This window comes from Mauremys mutica, chromosome 2 (assembly GCF_020497125.1).
Source record: "Mauremys mutica isolate MM-2020 ecotype Southern chromosome 2, ASM2049712v1, whole genome shotgun sequence".
Classification (NCBI taxonomy): Eukaryota; Metazoa; Chordata; order Testudines; family Geoemydidae; genus Mauremys; species Mauremys mutica.
Window position 1 is genome coordinate 59,150,931 of NC_059073.1, and position 20,332 is coordinate 59,171,262.

Genomic DNA, 20,332 nt, shown 5'->3' on the forward strand with positions numbered 1-20,332 from the left:
TACATTATTTGTATTCACTTGCTTTGTTTGGACGGCCACAGGATTTCAAAGACACCCATTCATCCTCAGCCCTACTGAACTAATAGTTTATAACTTGTGTGTTTCAATGTATTATCTAGCTAGCTAGCTACTAACACAGCTACCCCTCTGATACTATCTAGCTAATATTGGATTCAGATACATATACACACTGCAATGGGTAGCATGCTTCTCAGCTCAAGTAGACAGACACTCTACCTCTGTTCAAGCTAGCATGCTAAAGATAGCAATGTAGTGGGTAAGGGAAAGGGTAGCATAGGCAGCACCTCAGGCTAGCCTCCCAAGTATGTACCCAGAGGGTCTCAGGTGGGTTTGTACTTGAGTATATTTCACAACTCAAGTAGATACGTACTAGCTCTCCTCCAGCTAGTGCGCTAAAAATAGCGGTATGGCCAGGGTAACATGTGGAGTGGCTCAGGCTAGGTGCCCGAGTACAAATTTACCCAGACCTCCTGGGTACAGAAGCCACCACCTGTGCTACCCCGAGCAACATGACTATTTTTAGCACACTAGTTCAAGTAGAGGAACAGGTGTCTACTCAAGCCATGAAGCATGCTCCCAGCTGCAGTGTAGACATACCTTTAGAGCCATATTCCACTCATCACACAGTTCTCAAATGAGCAGAAAGGGCTAAATGCATGTGGCCTAGACTACAGAGTTCTACCACAGTTGAAACACCACAAGTACATGAAGATAAATCCTCTAATTGCCACAACAGCTATTACTACACCTCTACCTCGATATAACACTGTCCTCGGGAGCCAAAAATTCTTACCACGTTATAGGTGAAACTGAGTTATGCTGAACTTGCTTTGATCCACCGGAGTGTGCAGACCCCCCGGAGCACTGCTTTACTACGTTATATCCGAATTCGTGTTATATCGGGTCACGTTATATCGAGGTAGAGGTGTACTACCCCCATGTTGCTGTTTCACCTAGATACATTTGCCAGTGAGGAAGACAGAACATATATTGATTCAAGTGTCAAACTCAGTTCTTGAAGAGTTTCCACAGGCTCAGTACTGTCCTGAGTTAATGGGTACTCTCCCTCTCTTTCATAAAAATTAGGTTCAAGTCCTGGCTGAAAATCAAGTGACTAAATATACTATTGTTTATAGATAATCTAGAGGCCAGGGCTTCAGTTAGCAGAAGTACTGCAAAGCTGCACTGACAGTTGTGTGAGGAAGCTATTAGTCTCTCACCCTCATTAATACATGTTTGTGGCAAGTATCCAAACCAGTCTGGGGTGCAAAATATTTTTATTTATCTATCACCAAATATTGGAAAGTCTTAATTTTTGTCAAGCAGTTTCCAATTACTATTATGATTCTTCAATTTACGTATTCCCTTAACTATTCTGAAAGGAATTTTATGTGGGTGTTTTATTTTCTTAGATAAGAGTGAGCTCAGAATGCTCTGTTCAGCAAATAAGAATGCAGACTAACTTTTAAATGCAGATTTTTTCCTAGACAGAACTTGCCATAAAGCTTAGTCATCTTGTCAAACATTTGGCATAACTTTTTATTTTACTCTGCATGATATTCTGACAGCTTTATTCTTCATTAAAAATGTGAGGGTTTTAAAATAGAATTTATGGAAAAACTTATTCATTAATATTAAAGTGAATGAGGCCTTTGAATTATGTGTTATGTAACAGACTGTGCATTTTCAAGAATTAGATAATCTTTAGATTAAAAACTGCAGAGGTTGTCTAAGTTTTAGATACCTTAAAGCCACTTCTTCACTATGACTGCTGTTTACCATGGTATTTATATGCAAATAGGAACTTCTCAGTCAGCCTGCTCTTCCTGCTCAATACATTCAGCAATACAAACACTGATTTGTGTTAAATGCCTTATTATAAAAAGAATGATCTTACCATCATCAAACAGTCAACAGGAGGGATACGCCTACTGCCAGGAGAATGTTTATCTTTGTACGTAAGCATTTAATCAGTAATAAAAAAAGAAGTACAGGAGATTTTACAGTTGAATGAAGGTTTGAGAACAGTAACGTGTTTGACTATGAAATAACTAAAGACTGATGGCAGCTCCAACTTACTGTAGAGTAATCCTCATTGAATTATAACTTAACATTTTTATACATAAAGTTTACTGGAGATTTTAGAAAAAAATGAATAACGCATTTTCAGAGATTCACTAGCTGGCTGGCTGTACCAAGAGTAAGAGTTCTACCAAGATAAGATTTCCACTTCACACCCTCAAGCCAAGGGATGTTAAATTCACGGCTCTTGTCATTTTAAACAGACCACTGTTATAAAGGTGTTCAACATTCTACTGACTGAGGCATTCATCTAACTTACACAATCAACAGTTTAAGAGTTTTCTTTAGTGATTTAAGAAAAGGGAAATGGACAATTCTATTTTTAGGTTGTCTGAGGACCAGCTAGGCTATGCTAGTGCCCCACATGCTACAATATAACTATTACCTGGTCTTCAATTTCTCAGCGGCATCACTGCAACTTAGTTCCATATACTCAGAGCTTCAATAACAGCTCTGAGTATTTAGTACATTTGGCAGGCCTGAACATCATTCTACATGTTGTCTACGATTTTGCATTGCTGGTCTCTTGCAATATCTTTAGCAGTTTTTTTAAATTTAGATTATTGGGAAGTGGTGGCAGATTGCAATGACTAGGAAAGGTTTAAGACTATTAAGCTCTTTAGATCATTTAGACCCTATTCAGGGAAATACCAGAATTTAATAGAACTCTTAAGCATGTGGTTAACTTTAAGCATATTCTTAAAAGGTAAGTACATGCTTCAGTGCTTTCCCAAGTCAGGGACATGGGCAGGATATTTGAGAAGTTATCATAAAAATTTAAACAAACAGCAAATGGAAGAAAAAAAACAACCAAATGCTCATTCACAAACCAATTTAGGTGTAGAATTTAACAGCCAAACAAACTTGAATTTTCAAAGGATCGTGTTAAAATAGTCACTTTTCCACTACACATTTGTTCCTGTATTCTTGGAAATTTCCTCAGCCTATTAGTCTTCCATTTTTAGTTGTGACAGTTCACTGGTGTTGAGTCTCTATCTGATTAACACTATGAACTACTGGTAAGGTGCCACTTCTCTCACTCACTGAAAAAGTTTAATTATTTACATGGGCAAAACATTCATGAAAGAATTTTTTGCAAAGTTGTGAGTTTAAGAACCCATCCACTTGTTTTATAAAATGTTTAATATTTTCTTCACTGTAAGCATTTTCCCCAATTTCAGAAAGGCTTCAACAATCTACGCATATTTACAAAGATGTACAATCTACACATATGTAACTACACTTTGAAAGACCTTATGCAGACTAAAATGTTGAAGCTCAGAGGAAAAGCTTACAGTATCAAGTGCCAATTTAACTTCTGCTTATGTCAGTGAAAAGACTGCCATTATCTTCCATGGGAGATGGATTGAGCCTCAAAAGCTTGGTTCTGCAATTAAGTAGCAAGAATTTTTTTTTTTTTTTTTTTAAGAAGTGGGAGGGAGGAGAGGAGATCAGTTATGTGGACAGGCTGCTGTAGGGAAAGGAGTACAAAACAGATAATCATACAAATAGAATGTGGTTTTGCACCACATTAGAAACAAAGGGCAAAGTTTAGGCCTCAGTTACACCCATAGCTTGTTAGTGGTACAATAAGATGCAGAATTTGACCCATTGTGCCCAATCTCCATTTTTTTAAAAAGCGGTAAGAAGACTAGTCAAAAGAAGTTTAATTAAATCTTCTGACACTACCCCCATCCCATACACACAAAAATCTTGCTATCCCTAAATTACAAAGTCAAGATATGCAATATCAAAGGTTGTGTCTGGGATTATAGTCAGTCAAAGGACAACCATAACAGCTGCTTAAATTTGCATACTGAGCTTGGCATCAGAGCCTCAAGTATTCCAGAGGATGAAAATGCAGAATTAGCCAAATTGCCTCTCAAAAGGCAGGACACTTTCCATTTTACATGTGGTAGCCATATTATCAGCCTGAAGAATGCATTAGAGAAGAATGCTCACTTAGGAAGACCGTCTTTATTAAGTTATCTGGAAGAGAAGGTCAACAGCATATTAATGAAATCTGCAAGCTATACCAATTTTAGAACTTGGAAGGACGTGATATAGCCTGACTTAAGCAAAGCTTTTGATATGGTCTCCCACATTATTCTTGCCAGCAAGTTAAAAAAGTATGGATGGGATGAATGGACTACAAGGTGAATAGAAAGCTGGCTAGATTGTCGGGCTCAACAGGGAGTGATGAATAGCTCGATGTCTAGTTGGCAGCCAGTATCAAGCTGAGTGTCCCAGGGATCTGTCCTGGGGCTGGTTTTGTTCACCATCTTCATTTATGATCTGGATGATGGGATGGATTGCACCCTCAGCAAGTTCGCTGATGACACTAGGCTGGCGAGAGAGGTAGATACACTGGAGAGTAGGGATAGGGTCCAGAGTGACCTAGACAAATTGGAGGATTGGGCCAAAAGAAATCTAATGAGGTTCAACAAGGACAAGTGCAGAGTCCTGCACATAGGACGGAAGAATCTTATGCTCTGCTACAGGCTGAGGACCGACTGGCTAAGCGGCAGTTCTGCAGAAAAGGAGCTGGGGATTATAGTGGACGAGAAGCTGGATATGAGTCAGCAGTGTGTCCTTGTTGCCAAGAAGGCTAACCGCATATTGGGCTGTATTAGTAGGAGCATTGCCAGTAGATCGAGGTAAGTGATTATTCCCCTCTAGCTGGCACTGGTGAGGCCACATCTGGAGTATTGTGTTTAGTTTTGGGCCCCCCACTACAGAAAAGATGTAGACAAATTGGAGAGAGTACAGCGGAGGGCAACAAAAATGACTAGGGGGCTGAGGCACATGACTTATGAAGAGAAGCTGGGGGAACTGGGCTTATTTAGTCTGCCGAAGAGAAGAGTGAGGGGGATTTGATAGCAGCCTTCAACTACCTGAAGGGGGGTTCCATAGAGGATGGAGCTCACTGTTCTCAGTGGTGGCAGATGACATAACAAGAAAGAATGGTCTCAAACTGCAGTGGGGGAGGTCTAGGTTGAATATTAGGAAAAACTATTTCACTAGGAGGGTGGTGAAGCACTGGAATGGGTTACCAAAGGAAGTGATGGAATCTCCATCCTTAGAGGTTTTTAAGGCCTGGCTTGAGAAAGCCCTGGCTGGGATGATTTAGTTGGGGTTGGTCCTGCTTTAAAGCAGGGGGTTGGACTAGATGACCTCCTGAGGTCTCTTCCAACCCTAATCTTTTATGATTCTAAGGAAACATGAAGAGACTGGAGAAAGAAAAAAAAAAAAAAAGAGTGAGGCATGTGTCATTGATTCCCATGCAAAAGGACTAGAAAGGTTAGAAATTTGCAAGCCACCACAAAGTGATTCACTTGAAAAATACAAGTGAAGTCAATGGAAGAAAGTTGTTCTAAACACAACTTTGAATGGAATAGAGAAACCTGGAAAGCAATAATGCCCTAAGGACTCTAAAACTGGATTGTCTAAATCTGCAGGGCTAAAAATGCAAGTGACTGGGCAGGTGAATACAGCCTCCATATTCCTTGAATTTGTTTAACAGAAGTAACTGGAGGGGCTAGAGAGACTGAATTATAAAAGAAAGAGGTAAACTACATGGTGTGGCTAAAGCACATTAAAAAGAGAGCAAACACTGATGTGCAGAATGTTTGGTATCATGTGAGGCATAATCCTAGTCACATCATAATTGATCTAATTTTACTCAAAGCACATGAACAGGCCACTCTTATTTTAGAGAGGTGTGCTGTGATCATTTGCTTATAATCAAGCAATAATCTGATATCGCAAGTATTTGTAAAATAAAACCAGATGTGTTGTGGAGTGTATTTTTAAATTACCAAGAATCAAGACATTAAACAGCATTGATCCAATCAGCCAACGGTAGCTGAATTTTGCTCACATGAGATTTCACACCTCAATGATGTTGCACAGTATAAGAGTATACAAGCCCCAAAACATGGTAAATATGTTTAGTCATATACTTAATAATCAAATCAATTTTCATATGTAGTTTCAGCTTGACGAATCTAATGAAGTTCTGCTAATTCAAAGTGGAAAGAGAAATGTCAATGAAGGGAAGTCTTCCCCCTTTTCCCTTACCAACACTCTTCTGCAATGGGAGATGGCATTTCACCTCTGAATGAAGCAGATAAAAAGATACTACTTAAGAAGAATTAAGTTAGGGGACCATTTTAAAGTGGAAAGTAGATATCAGCAAGTCTGTGAATGTGTAAACATGGTTTCATGAGAACCAACCAGGTAGCTGCTTCATGAGCACTCTCCACTGCCACAAAGACAACCCAGTTTTGTTTTCTAATCCTCTGCTGCCTGTGGATGAAAATCTTCTGTTCCAAACTTTCATTGGGACACAATGTATTCCCCAGCCACATGAAAGCCATGTATCCTACCTTTGTAACCAGATGTTTCCCTAAAGCAGTGAAAAATCTAATCATATATTATTAGGTTTCAGAGGGGTAGCCGTGTTAGTCTGTATCAGCAAAAAGAACGAGGAGTACTTGTGGCACCTTAGATGCTAACAAAATTTATCTGGGCATAAACTTGGGCTCAAACCCACTTCATCGTTCTTTTTGCATATATTGTTAGTGAGGATGAGGCACCTCACTGGGAAAGACGACAGTAATTTAGGTTCTCCTGCTTCCCCAAATTCTCAACTCCCCAAATCCTATAATTTCTTTGATGCCTTTGTTCAGATATTGTTTATTTTGCTGATTCTTTCCATAAGAGACAGGGATTTAAATTCCCTCTGATCATTCGTCCAGGACCAGTGGTTAAGAAGAGATTACAAATCCCAAAAACATTCATATTATTTGCTAAACTGTTTGTGGCCTTGACAGGTCATGGGAGACCTGAAAGTCTGACTCCTACTTCCTTATGACATACTCCAGTTCCAATTCCAGCTTTATTTTAGCAGCTGGTAGAGCCACCAGCCACTAACATTAGATAAATAAATAAATTTGTTAGTCTCTAAGGTGCCACAAGAACGCCTCGTTTTTGCTGATACAGACTAACACGGCTACCCCTCTGAAACCTAAAATTAGATTAATACTCTATTCCTAAGGTTCTCAGAATAGCATGTCACAGACCACATCTTAACAGATATAGGTTTCAGGAATACCTCCCCTTTGATATGCAGTTGTTAACTCGTCTGAGACACTTGCAATTGTTTACATGGAATATTAGAAAAGCAGTACAGACTATGCATTTTTGTCATCTTCATATAATTTAACAGCTGGAGACAGGGGTAAACCAAATAATCAACCAGCTGTCCATAGACCACAACCCAGTACTTAGACACCAATAGTTCCTAAGCCAGTTTGAGAATCATTTCCGTCTACCACGTCAATAGGCCAGACTTCAAACTTCTTCCAATTTGCGTAGAACATTAGCCTCTAGCACTTGTGGTTTGAAATAGTAGTTGCTGAAGTCATGTCATAGTTGAAGTGGGGAAAAAGTAAGATATTAATCTGAATGGCAGTTTCATATTTGTCATAACTCATTGGAGCTACAATCAGATGTTTTACACCACAAGAAAGCTAGAATGTTACTAGCCCTGCTGATTCACAAGATATTGAACCTTAAAGTTTACAGTGGTCATCCAATTGCCAGTACTGTTTTGCCCCAGTGCAGGACTAAGTATAGCAAGTTCCAGACCAATGCAATTTTCAGCCTCTGATATAAGAGCAACAGTGCTGCATCTGCATTAAAAAAAGGATTAATTACTGCAAAGCAGGATCAGTGCAAAGGCCCTAGTACACATGGGAAAGCTTGTGACCAGGAGGTTTGGTGGTAGCATGTTCAAAGGCTGTTTTCAAAACACTTATTAACTGCCTTGATAGAAGCATTCCTAACTAAAGACAGAAGCTAACTACTGTGGATCATTTTGTTTATGCATCTCAATGTACAACTACAAGTTTATCATCACAGAGGTCTGATGATACTAGACAACAGAAAACCACAACCGAACAGACAGCATCAATGGACTTCAGGGAGTAGTGTTCTGCAACATCTGTACCACAGCTAGAGTTGAGTAGTAGATAACAGTTCTGGAATTCAATTATGCATGCTTGAGTTTGCATAGTCTGTATATAAGGCAACATTTAGAAGGGCTTTTTCATAGAACTAAGACTTGTTTGCACTCAACCTGGTTAGCTATGCTTGCTGACTGTTCTCAAGGGAAATGATATATGGTCTGAAAAGTTATCTTTGTCTTGACTGTGTCAAGAACACTGCCACACACACGCTCTTCTATAACCTTGGATTAAGCATATAAATAGGCACTGAGGGTTTTTTAAATTTGTTTATTTTTAAAGAACTACACAGAAGGACCTTCAGCTCCATGAAGGCAGATGATTGCTGGGGGCCTGTGGTCTAGAAGTATTAAAAAAAGACTAATGCAAGATAAATAGACATCCTGTGTACTGTTTCTAGTGGACATCTGCCTGTTAAGGCCTGCAAATTTATATGGTGACAATTTGATTGTCCTCAGCATAAGACTACACAAGATTCATACAGACTGCAAAAACAACACAGTTGAAACAAAAAAGCTTTACTGCAAGACAGCTCTATTGGCTACTCAAGCTCCAGAAATAAATGTCCAGCAATCTAAAGAAAAAATGTTTTCATTAAGTCCTATTTTCCATCTCTGAAGGATGTTGTTTTCCAAACTACATTTCCTGAAGATGAGAAGATCGAAGCTTAATTAATTTCCCTATATAAAAGTGTTTTCTTGAGAGTCACAAATGACTAATGGTACTTACAGAATCTCTAATCCTCCCATTGCTATGGCTAAGGTCAGGTCTACACTAAAAAGGCAGATCAACCCAACGACGGCTCTCAGCGATGTGAAAAATCTGCACCACCCCCTCCGCCCTGGTGAGCGATGGTGTTAAGATGATCTAACCCCCAGTATAGGCAGTGCTAGATTCATGGAAGAATTCTGCTGTTGACCTAGCAATCACCTCTCAGAGAGGTAGATTAACCACAGTGACAGGAGAACACCTCCCATCAGCATAGGTAGTATCTACACTGAAGCACTACAGTGTGGCAACTGCAGCTGTGCCACTGCAGTGTTTATAATGAAGATGAAGCCTGAGAATCTTGCTGGGGCTTCACTAGAGATGTTGCCAAGTAGCACATTATACATTGTGTGTATGTAAGACCTGTAGACCCAAGAATGACAGAGAATGGGACTCAGTGCTGTCACCTGTTGGTGAAGTAGGAGAAGAGCTGCCAACAGCTGCATAATAGATACAGATGGCCATGAGCTCCACAGGCAAGGAAGCTCTCTGCCAGGATCAGAGCAAGGAGAGTTGACTGAATGGGCAGGGCCTTATTCGCATTTGAGTTATGTGAAGGTTTGGGGCATTTTGATAAACGTTAAGTTTTGCATTTGGGGGCAGTTAAATGCAATTGACCTTGCTGGGAAATAACACAGCTGTCCAACGTGCTGGGTAAGGAAACCTGGACTAAGCTACAGGAAGAGGAAAAAGACTCCTTGTTATCTATCAAGTGTCCTAGATCCCTCCCTAACAGCTAAGCTGGGACTGTTGGATAATGCAAAGTGATGGCAGCTTTGAGGGAGTAGAGGCAAATTGGTTACACCAGACAATGCAAAGCATTAGGGGCAGCAGCTGCAAGGTGACCAGCAGTGCAGACTGGCAGAAGCAGAAGCAGCTTCTCCAAGGCAACGGACAGCTCAGAAGGGATGGAGAGCACAGAGCAGCAGTACAGCTAGGTAACTTGGGCTGAAGTCAGAAAGAAGGCAGCAGCCTACCCTATGGACTCTGGCACAGACCTCCCTATCCAACAATTAAAGCTGAAATCATTCCAGCTGGGTTAGGTAATAAAACCCCCAGAGAAGCCAAGGCAGCACTGACTTGCTAGAATCCTTGGACTTCTCCAACCGAGGTCAATTAACTGTGAGTGGAGAGGATAGAAGTGGTCAGAGCACATTAGCAATTTACAACGGCCAAAGGAGGACTGAGGTTGGGATTACTGTTAAGACCAATTCATTCTGTCTCTCTCCCCTCCCCCCCTACCCCACACACCAAAGTTCTCATTGCTGTAAACCTCTGCACTCAGTGCTTGTGAGTGGGGAAGAATTGCCCACTAGGGGCACCTAGGATGGTGTATATAGATTCCCAGGTTTCTGGGTGGAGGTTCAAGCTGGTGTTAGTTAAGCATTTAAGGAAACCCCAGTCTAGAAAACTGAACCCAGCCCTTTTTGCTGCCATCAGCACCTGGCAGAAGGTTATGTATGTCCTGTATGACTGTAGTTTGCAGAATTCCAAGACTATATCCAACAAAAGGACCAGAAAGAACATAGGAACACTTGCAAATACGTAATCCTTTCAACTATCTTTGCTGGAATCCAGATTTCCTTTTGAGAGATTGGGTTAGTGACAAGACAAACATTAGATTTGAAAGAGCACTAGTTTGTCAAAGTCAGAGTTCCCCATAGCCAATGGCTCACTGAGCTGATGCAGTTAAGGGACGCCAGTTTCATAACCACTGGTACATAAGGGAGTGATGTGGCCAGCATCATGTTCAACTGCCTTTAGTTGCCCTAACCCAATGGACAAAGTACTCCTTTTGCAGCAGGGTAAACTGGTGGTGGCGGCTGTTCAGCATGTGATTGAGACTCAAACCAATGACCTTCAGGATTTTAGCTTAGCACCTGAACCAGTCAGCCACCACAATTCACCATAGTTAGCAGTAACCCAATTTACCTGGCCATCATTCAGATACTGTAGTAGGATACTATAGTAAGCGGACACTATAGAAATGCTTAAGATAGTAATCACTGAGGGCAAAGACAACCAATAATTAAGTTACTAAACAGTGCTGTTGGCAAAGCAGTTATATGCTTATTACCAAGGGCAGACACAACTGAACCATGGAACATGTTGCATGTACCCATTTTGGTCACTCGCATAGTCCTCTCCACCCAACATGACGGTTGCAGCCTCAAGAAGTTGTCACATTGTTATGGATCCCTCCAATGAACTATTCAGATGGCATTTCCATGAGAAAGAGTTTCTATAAGCCTGTTGATGTTCTTTGGGCCTACTTAGATTATTATAGTTTGCTTTTTCATGACAGGGCAAGATGTTTGCATAGGACACAGGGGATACTTTTCCTATTGTAGCAGGTGCATTCCAAACTAACATCTACTGCAGGGGTAGGCAACCTATGTCATGCGTGCCTAAGGCGGCATGCGAGCTGATTTTCAGTGGCACCCACACTGCCTGGGTCCTGGTCACTGGTCTTGGGGGCTCTGCATTTTAATTTAATTTTAAATGAAGCTTCTTAAACATTTTAAAAACCTTATTTACTTTACATACAACAATAGTTTAGTTATATATTCTAGATTTATAGAAAGAGACCTTCTAAAAATGCTAAAATGTATTACTGGCATGCAAAACCTTAAATTAGAGTGAATAAATGAAGACTCGGCACATCACTTCTGAAAGGTTGCCACTTCTGAAAGATCTACTATATTGCAGAGAAACATTTTTTGTGTTGCTATAGAAGCACTAATATATTCAGCAAAGTCAAGAACCAAGACAACTGTTCGCTCAGTAGCCCATCATCATGTAAGCAGTCTAGCAAGTTAGGACATGTCTGGGGACAGGGTCTTTTGACCAGATGTCAACTCCTTAATCAACTGACTCCAAGGTGCAGGAAAGGGGAGAAAAGTCAATTGTGATGGAAGCCAGGTTGGATCATACTTCTTCCCTCACACATTTGGGATGGGACAGAACTTGACTTGGTTCACTGTTAAAAGCAGGCAAGTACTGCAAGTACTTTTAAGTAAGCATCCCTTTTGCAGTCTTGTACTTCTGAGGACAAAATTAGTTATTAGGAGCTGTAGATGCACTATTAAGACTACCTATATTTACCATTTTGAACACAAGTGGAACAGCTATTTAGCATCTTAACTGACTAGCATAGGCATTTAAAGTTAAACATACATAGTAAAAATACTAAAGAAAATCTAAAAAAGTTATCTGCCATAAATCACTATGTACACAGCCCTCAAAACATGAAGCCAGGAATATTTGCAGACTTGCATATTTAAATATATGTGCACGTTATTTATACAGAGAAAATATAAACATTTATATAAAGGTGATTTGAAATATGGCACATTTGTACATGACTATTTCAATGAGAAAAATTTAGCATAGGTGTCAACAGTTACAAGAAAAAAGCAAGCTCTATAGCTAAAATATGGACTTTACTGAACAGTACTAAAAGTTTCTGACTATTGAACAAGACAAGATTGACAGTAACTACAAGACACACCTGCATCACAAGCCTTTGGAAAGTACTATAGGTAGAGCAACTGCATGAGTATGCATTAGATTTATTAAACACTACATTATGCAGTTTGTACTGGCTGGCTTTTAATTTCCTGAACAAAACATTTAACATCATAGGCTTTAGGCATTTCACAGAGAAGAATTCCCTGCTCAGGAAGGAGATAACTAATGAGAACTTTTCAGACAGTAGGTTATCTTACCTACTATATCAATATAAATATGTCTGTCAAAGATTTAGGCTCCAATTCCACAAAGACTTATATATATTCTTACACACTTAGTACTCATAGCACAGTTAAACATGTGTGAAAGTCTTTCCAAGGTAGGATCCTGTATAAAAATTCTGGAGAAAACTCCAGAACTGGAGTTAAATGCTTTTGCTTCCCCCTTTTGGTTAGTCAAAGAGAAAGCTCATCTTCCTGTGACGGGCAAGATGCTATTCCTTTAGAAGAGGTAAGTTTAAGCTGAAAGTTTTGGAAAATCCATACGTGGCAGAAAAACCAGCAGAATTGCTACCAGACCAATCTCCCTCAGATTTGGGTCTTAAAGATCTGTAGCACAGATCTTTTAGTCTTCAGATTTTAGTATTTTGCTATATTAGAGCATTTTGTCAAGAGTTTTCATTCTAGCAACAAGACCTAAAAAAGTTCCTAGTAGACACCAAATGTCTACTGATGTGGAAATAGCATAATCTTAATCATATATGTACTTGGAAAAAAAGGTCTCAAAAGAATCTGAAAGACTGTTCCAATATGAAATAACATTTAACCAAAGATATACCACAAATAAGAAAGATTCCTATTTACTGCAATTTGTTTTGTTGTTTATACAGTCCCCCTTTGCTTAGGCACTTGGGTGCCTCATCAAGTATTGGTCTTTATTGTAAAACAAATAACCAAGTAATAGGAATGATCCAGTCATCAGTTAAGGAGGGCTAACCAAACAGATAAGTCTTGCATTGTGACCTGAAGGTAATCAAACTGAAGTTCTGGCCCATCATCACTGGGAGAGAAAAAGTCTGGTGGGGAATTTAGGAGTAAATTCCTGGAACTGAACAACAGGGATGACTAAGTAAATCATAACCACTGTAAGAGAGTGTAAGGAGAAGAGACATTACATTCAATGTTATCTGCCATAAATCACTATGTACACAGCCCTCAAAACATGAAGCCAGGAATATTTGCAGACTTGCATATTTAAATATATGTGCACGTTATTTATACAGAGAAAATATAAACATTTATATAAAGGTGATTTGAAATATGGCACATTTGTACATGACTATTTCAATGAGAAAAATTTAGCATAGGTGTCAACAGTTACAAGAAAAAAAATCAAGAATCAATCCTGAACCACTTAAAGGAGGGGAAAGTGATCAGGAACAGTCAGCATGGATTCACCAAGGGCAAGTCATGCCTGACTAACCTAATTGCCTTCTATGACGAGATAACCGGCTCTGTGGATGAGGGGAAAGCAGTGGATGTACTATTTCTGGACTTTAGCAAAGCTTTTGATACAGTCTCCCACAGTATTCTTGCCAGCAAGTTAAAGAAGTCTGGGCTGGATGAATGGACGGTAAGCTGGATAGAAAACTGGCTAGATGGTCGGGCTCAACGGGTAGTGATCAATGGTTCCATGTCTAGTTGGCAGCCGGTATCAAGTGGAGTGCCCCAAGGGTCGGTGCTGGGGCCGGTTTTATTCAATATCTTCATTAACGATCTGGAGGATGGTGTGGACTGCACCCTTAGCAAGTTTGCAGATGACACTAAACTGGGAGGAGTGGTTGATACGCTGGAGGGTAGGGATAGGATACAGAGGGACCTAGACAAATTAGAGGATTGGGCCAAAAGAAATATGATGAGGTTCAACAAGGACAAGTGCAGAGTCCTGCACTTAGGACGGAAGAATCCCATGCACTGCTACAGACTAGGGACCGAATGGCTGGGCAGCAGTTCTGCAGAAAAGGACCTAGGGGTTACAGTGGACGAAAAGCTGAATATGAGTCAACAGTGTGCCCTTGTTGCCAAGAAGGCTAATGGCATTTTGGGTTGTATAAGTAGGGGCATTTCCAGCAGATCGAGGGATGTGATCATTCCCCTCTACTCAGCACTGGTGAGGCCTCATTTGGAGTACTGTGTCCAGTTTTGAGCCCCACACTACAAGAAGGATGTGGATAAATCGGAGTCCAGCGGAGGGCAACAAAAATGATTAGGGGGCTGGAGCACATGACTTATGAGGAGAGGCTGAGGGAACTGGGATTGTTTAGTCTGCAGAAGAGAAGAATGAGGGGGGATTTGATAGCTGCTTTCAACTACCTGAAAGGGGGTTCCAAAGAGGATGGATCTAGACTGTTCTCAGTGGTAGAAGATGACAGAACAAGGAGTAATGGTCTCAAGTTGCAGAGGGGGAGGTTTAGGCTGGATATTAGGAAAAACTTTTTCACTAGTAGGGTGGTGAAGAACTGGAATGGGTTACCTAGGGAGGTAGTGGAATCTCCTTCCTTAGAGGTTTTTAAGGTCAGGCTTGACAAAGCCCTGGCTGGGATGATTTAGTCGGGTTTGGTCCTGCTTTGAGCAGGGGGTTGGACTAGATGACCTCCTGAGGTCCCTTCCAACCCTGAGATTCTATGATTCTATGATTAACATGCTGAAGTTTTATACACCTGTGGGATGCAACAAGTGCAAGCTTTGTTTATGCAACAGCATACTTAGTGTCCCTTAATGATTTTCAATATCAGAAGCATTCTCATTATCTGAAAACTGAATTACATGTATTCAGAACACATTGATAATTGTATTCAGTAAAGATTGCAATAGTTAGATACAGCGGTGGCACATGATATATAAAACTCCCATAGAAAGTACTATGCAAATCATGCACATCAGCAAAATGAAAGGTATATTTTGGCTGTGGCATGCCACCAAAGCTTTAGGTCTTGCCAGTCTGTGACATGGTACAGCCTTAGCTGGCTCACAACAGAAGATATGACATACTTTTCACTCCCCGCATGCTGGAAAAATTAAACAGCCTTCTCATTTTGTATCAGCAGCTACCATTTGTTCAATTTACTAGCAGTTTGCAGCCAAAAAAAGTGTGTCCATTTCACTAATTTCAGAAGGATAATGCCAAAGTCGTATTTTTCAGTTATTCATAGACAGGTGCACTGAAACATCAGAGTGTTTGAGGAAGTGGGAAGAATTTTCCTTTTATAATATTGTGTCAATATTTTTAAGTCACATGACAAGGAATGTGTCTTATTGTAATTCACTCATGAGTTTTTGGGACTAAACACCCTCCAAGGATAGTCATAAGTCTACACAAATGCTCTGGAGCACTAAGTTTTGCAGCTGTACCAACAATTTAGCTGACATGAAAAAGTTTGACTTCACACATCTAGACACATTGTCCTAGTTAAAGTCAGCATTAACACACACACACACACACACACACACACACACACACACACACACACACACACACACACACACACACACACCCTCCCTCCCAATCTGGCTGTTTCAGATGGTACCTTATGAGTTAGTTTAAAAAACAAAAACATAAAAGGGTCCACCCACTTTTGGTAAAACCAGCCATCTGTGTGACCTGGATAGGGAGGAGAACAGCTCTGCCAACACCAAAAACTGCCAAGCATCCCCTCACCTCACCAAAAAAAAGCTAAAAACGTAGGACACAAGCTGATCTCTTGATCTAGAGGAGTATATACAAGCAAGTCCTCCGTTAAACAAAGAGGGACAGCTCCTTAAAATTTTTAGTGAATCCAAGTTCAGGAGACCCCCAGCACTGATCTTGCAGTAGCTTTTGCCTTTAGGCTAATACAATTTAAAACAAGCATTCCAATACAAAAAGTTTGACTGCTTCAGGGTTTGGAAGAAGTTTCCTTTTAAATGGAAAAATATCACAAAAAGAGCTTAAGTCTAACTTGGTTTTCCCATAGCTGTTAGGAACTCAGCAAATATAAAATGTGTGCCTTCAAACAAGTTCTCTGAAACAATGCTGTAAATAAGTGTCTTGATTTACATGCCTGAGGGAAGAACAGCTGGAGAATCTAGGATCCTCCCATATTTTAATGTACAGTGAGGTCATAACTGAGTTTCCAAGAAGTCTAAATTCTGTATTTAAACCATATCTGAAAAGCACAACAAGAACTCTCGTTAAAGCTAGTGGACATCCTTGCTTTTGTAAGCATCAGTTGGACTTACTGCATTTTATCAGTGGACTGTACAGCGTTTTTGGCTCTTGTCAGAGTTCACAAGATACTTTTCAAGTTTCCTTTAAATGCATATTTTCAGAGTTAAATCTCCAAACACAGTATCTGATGTGCACTGAAGTTTAAACACGCTTTATAGACAAGTTCTACAATACTTGGGAAAAAGAGATTGCTCTGCTATTAAGTGTTTTGCAGTGCTGATTTGAAGGGGCTCCTTTAGGGTTATGAAACAGCATTTAACTTCTATGTTAAAAAGTTACAGTAAAGAGGCATGTGAAGTTTCTGTACACCATGTATTTCACAAGATTTTAATATTACACATGCAGGAATAATCTACCAGGCATCTGCTGAAGTAGATTTCAGATTGCTTAATTCTTTGACTGTTTTGGAAGTAAATTTCATAACCTTATTTGAAGGACCAAAGGACAATTCTAATGCTGTGGACTTAGACTGACAGGTAATGCAGGCCCAGTGTGTATCATACCCTGCTTTAACATTCTAGTTTTATATAAATCCGTTGAAATGAATACCAAAAAAAAACAAAAAAACCACCAAACAAAATTCAATAAGAATTTAGCATTTAGTATTCTTCAGTTACTAAAACAACATCACACAAGAATCCATGTAGCTCTATTTTACTACTAATGGTTTACTCTGGAGAATGAGTTATAATTACAAATATGCAAGATTTCTGATAAAGACTTTCTAGCTTGGTTTTCCTTTGAGGTTCTCTTCTCCTCCCTGCCAAGTCTTCAAAAGTTACAATTTGCCTTATAGCCAATTTTAGCTACATCTCAGAAATAATATTAAATTTTAAGAAATATTTAAGTATCTTTTGAGAAACCGGTGAATCAATACCATAGCATCAAGTGTTATCTTAAAGCTGCTAAAATGCCAGTACAAGGCTACAAAAAGTATTAATTGAAAGCAGCAGACAAGATTATTCAGAAGTTGTTCCTACAGAAAATGTTATACTGAAAGTCATGTAACACATTGATTTTACAATGAAATGGCTGATACAAAAATTTATTCTTCCCTTGCCACTCTCCAACCCTATTGGGTAATAATCCAAAAGAGTGGTAGATAGTTTGTATATGAATTTGCACTTATACATACAAAGTGACAGAACACCCTTCCCAAAATAAACTGAACAAAAGTGAAGCATAAACAAATGTATAGTTACCCAGAAGTGTGCATGGCAGTTAACCATCATGGTCCTTTCAATAAGCTCATCAGGACACTCTAGGAGATGGTGCCCAGAGACCACACCAGCATTGTTAACCAGGACTGAGACCTCTCCAACCTCTTGGCGGACCCGCTCAGCTGTCAAGTAGACATTCTCTCTCTTGCTCACATCACAGGTATATGTATAAACCTGCAAGTTGCAGTGGGGCAGCACCTCTTCTTCACCATCTCCAGTTGCTAAGGAATCCAGAATAGAAAGGTTACATTCTCAATTAGATCTCAACGTTCAGGTAAAAAGTCACACAAAGAAGAAAGAGAGTAAACACTCATCCATTACACTTTAAGAGTTCTATTTACTTTGGCATCATCACAGTAAACAAACCCTATATTTACTGTTCCTGCCTGAAAAAGGTAAATTTGAGGCTCCAGGTTTACTTGCAGCTGTCTGAATCAAATGTTATACTGATGAAAATGGTCTGTGCTCTTCCACTCATGAATCTCTCTTTCTAGCAAGAGATACAAGCACACAAACCCCACTCCTTCCTGGGTGGTCAGATGAGAGTGATTGTGGGTGGGGGATGAAATCCTTGCTTACAGCTGGGTTTGTAAGACAATGCCAAATCCAACTTGGTTTAAGTCACAAACCGTTCCCCTGGTCACCATCAGGCAGCATGGTCAGGAAATAATCACAATATCCCCTCTGAATGTTCAGCTCTAACTACCATTTTTCCTTTCTTGGCAGGAGGACCACCACTGTGATAATGCAGGTGATTTTCTTGTAAGCACATCATTTAGCTATCCTTCCTGAAGCAGGTGAAAGATAGTTTTATGGGAAGTTAGGACACAGTTGCACAAAAATAATAGCATGGCAATACTAGAGCCCTGCAGAAGCCATCTCCAGAAATGCCTCCTGCCACAAAATACTGCCCACACATTATGAACTGGGTACTTTCTCCTCACCAAGGGTGCTGGAACAATTTGTATAATGTGGGTACTGAGAGCCCTTGAACCAAACTGTAAAGCCCTCTATATGATGGAAACCACTTCAAGCCAGGGGCTGTGGCAGCATACCCAGCACCCCTAGTTCCAGCACCTAGGCTCCTCATCCCTTGCTGAGCACCATCAGGTCTCGTGCCATCCTTCTGCCTCCCCAAAAGACAGACTAGCAGGTAAGGTAGGACCACTTCCTCATGGAAGACTAACCCAGTAAGAGTCCGCTATCCCAGATCCACACTGTCCCGGATCTCAGGCACTGGGCTGTTATCGTAGTCCCTACAGTTACTGGGGGAGGGGTGAAAAAGGAAGGGGGGCGTGATGTATTAGATCTATGTTTAATGTTACGATCACAAAATACATCAGCATGTAGAGGCAGGGGCACAGCAGGTCACTGCCTGAGGCGGGCCGCGCAGTTACCTTGGCGGGCAGCGGCAGCCGCCTCCTCGGAGATCTCCCGGTAGATGTGGCGCACCATGCCGGCCGTCTCCTCATTGCTCTGGGTGTTGATGTCCCACAGCACCAGCGGCGCTCGGCGCCGGGCAAACTCCAGGGCGAAGAGGCGGCCCAGGCCGCTGCCTGCCCCGGTGATGAGGCATACCTGCCCCGCCACACTCTTCTCCTTGGGCCTCACCAGCCACTTGGCCGCAGCCAGCACGAACGCCCAGAGCACTTTGAAAGTGACTACGAAGAACTCCAGCAGGATGTTCATGCTTGCAGCGCTGTCCCCCAAGGGCTCAGCTACAGTCCCTGCTGCCTACCGCGGGAAGGGGCGTCTCCGGTGCCCTGGTACAGGGGCGCCTGCCTGCTGTGCTCCAACGGGTCCCGCAGCCCCTCTCCAAAGAGCAAAGATCAGCCCCCTGAGAAAAGCCGCGCGGAGCCCAATGAACTTAAGGGACACCCGCAACCGTGGCACAGTCCGCTCAGCCTACAGACCAAGGGGCCGCGCAAAGCTTCCCCTTGGCAGCCAGAGGAGGAAAGGAGGCGAGAAGCAGCCTAGGGACCCACTATCCCCAACACTAAGCACTGTCCAGGCTCCGCACTGCCTGCAGGCACCTGGGGCTGCTACTGCCTGGGAACCGCGGCGCTTGCTGCCTCCTCTGGCTGCTCGGGAGCCGCTGTGCCTGCAGCGCTGGCTACAGGGCTGAGGACAGGGAGACTTTAAAGTGGAACAAGCTCCCTCTGCGCTACCAGATCTCCTTCCCCCAGGGCGGCAGCTCCTCGCCGAACGCCAACCAGCGAGTTCAGTCGCCCAATCGAGCCGCCCTAAGTTTGCCGACAGCCGGGGCTAGCTCCCCCCTCGCCGCCGCTGGCACTGGCTGAGGAGAAGCGATCACTAGCGCAGGGTGAGGGGCCACCTCCAGCGCTCAGCCGGGGAACGAGGCGCCGGGTTTCCCTTTCCTTCGCCCCTGCCTAGCTCCCTCCTCCGGCGCTCTGCACCCCGCCACTGGTTGGAAGGGAGCATCTCCACGCTCCGCGCGCTATATACCCACGGCTG

At 41.6% G+C, this 20,332-nt stretch overlaps 1 protein-coding gene across 1 annotated transcript in view; it reads right to left on the reverse strand.

Moving 5' to 3' along the window:
* RDH10 (retinol dehydrogenase 10) overlaps positions 1-20,332 on the reverse strand; it is a 42,260-nt gene extending 21,928 nt beyond the window's left edge. The window contains exons 1-2 of the mRNA XM_045003703.1: positions 19,255-20,332; positions 17,840-18,078 (exon numbers count right to left, since the gene is read on the reverse strand). Of these exons, the coding sequence (XP_044859638.1) occupies positions 17,840-18,078; positions 19,255-19,546 (531 nt within the window). The 5' untranslated portion in view covers positions 19,547-20,332. The remainder of the gene's footprint in view (positions 1-17,839; positions 18,079-19,254) is intronic.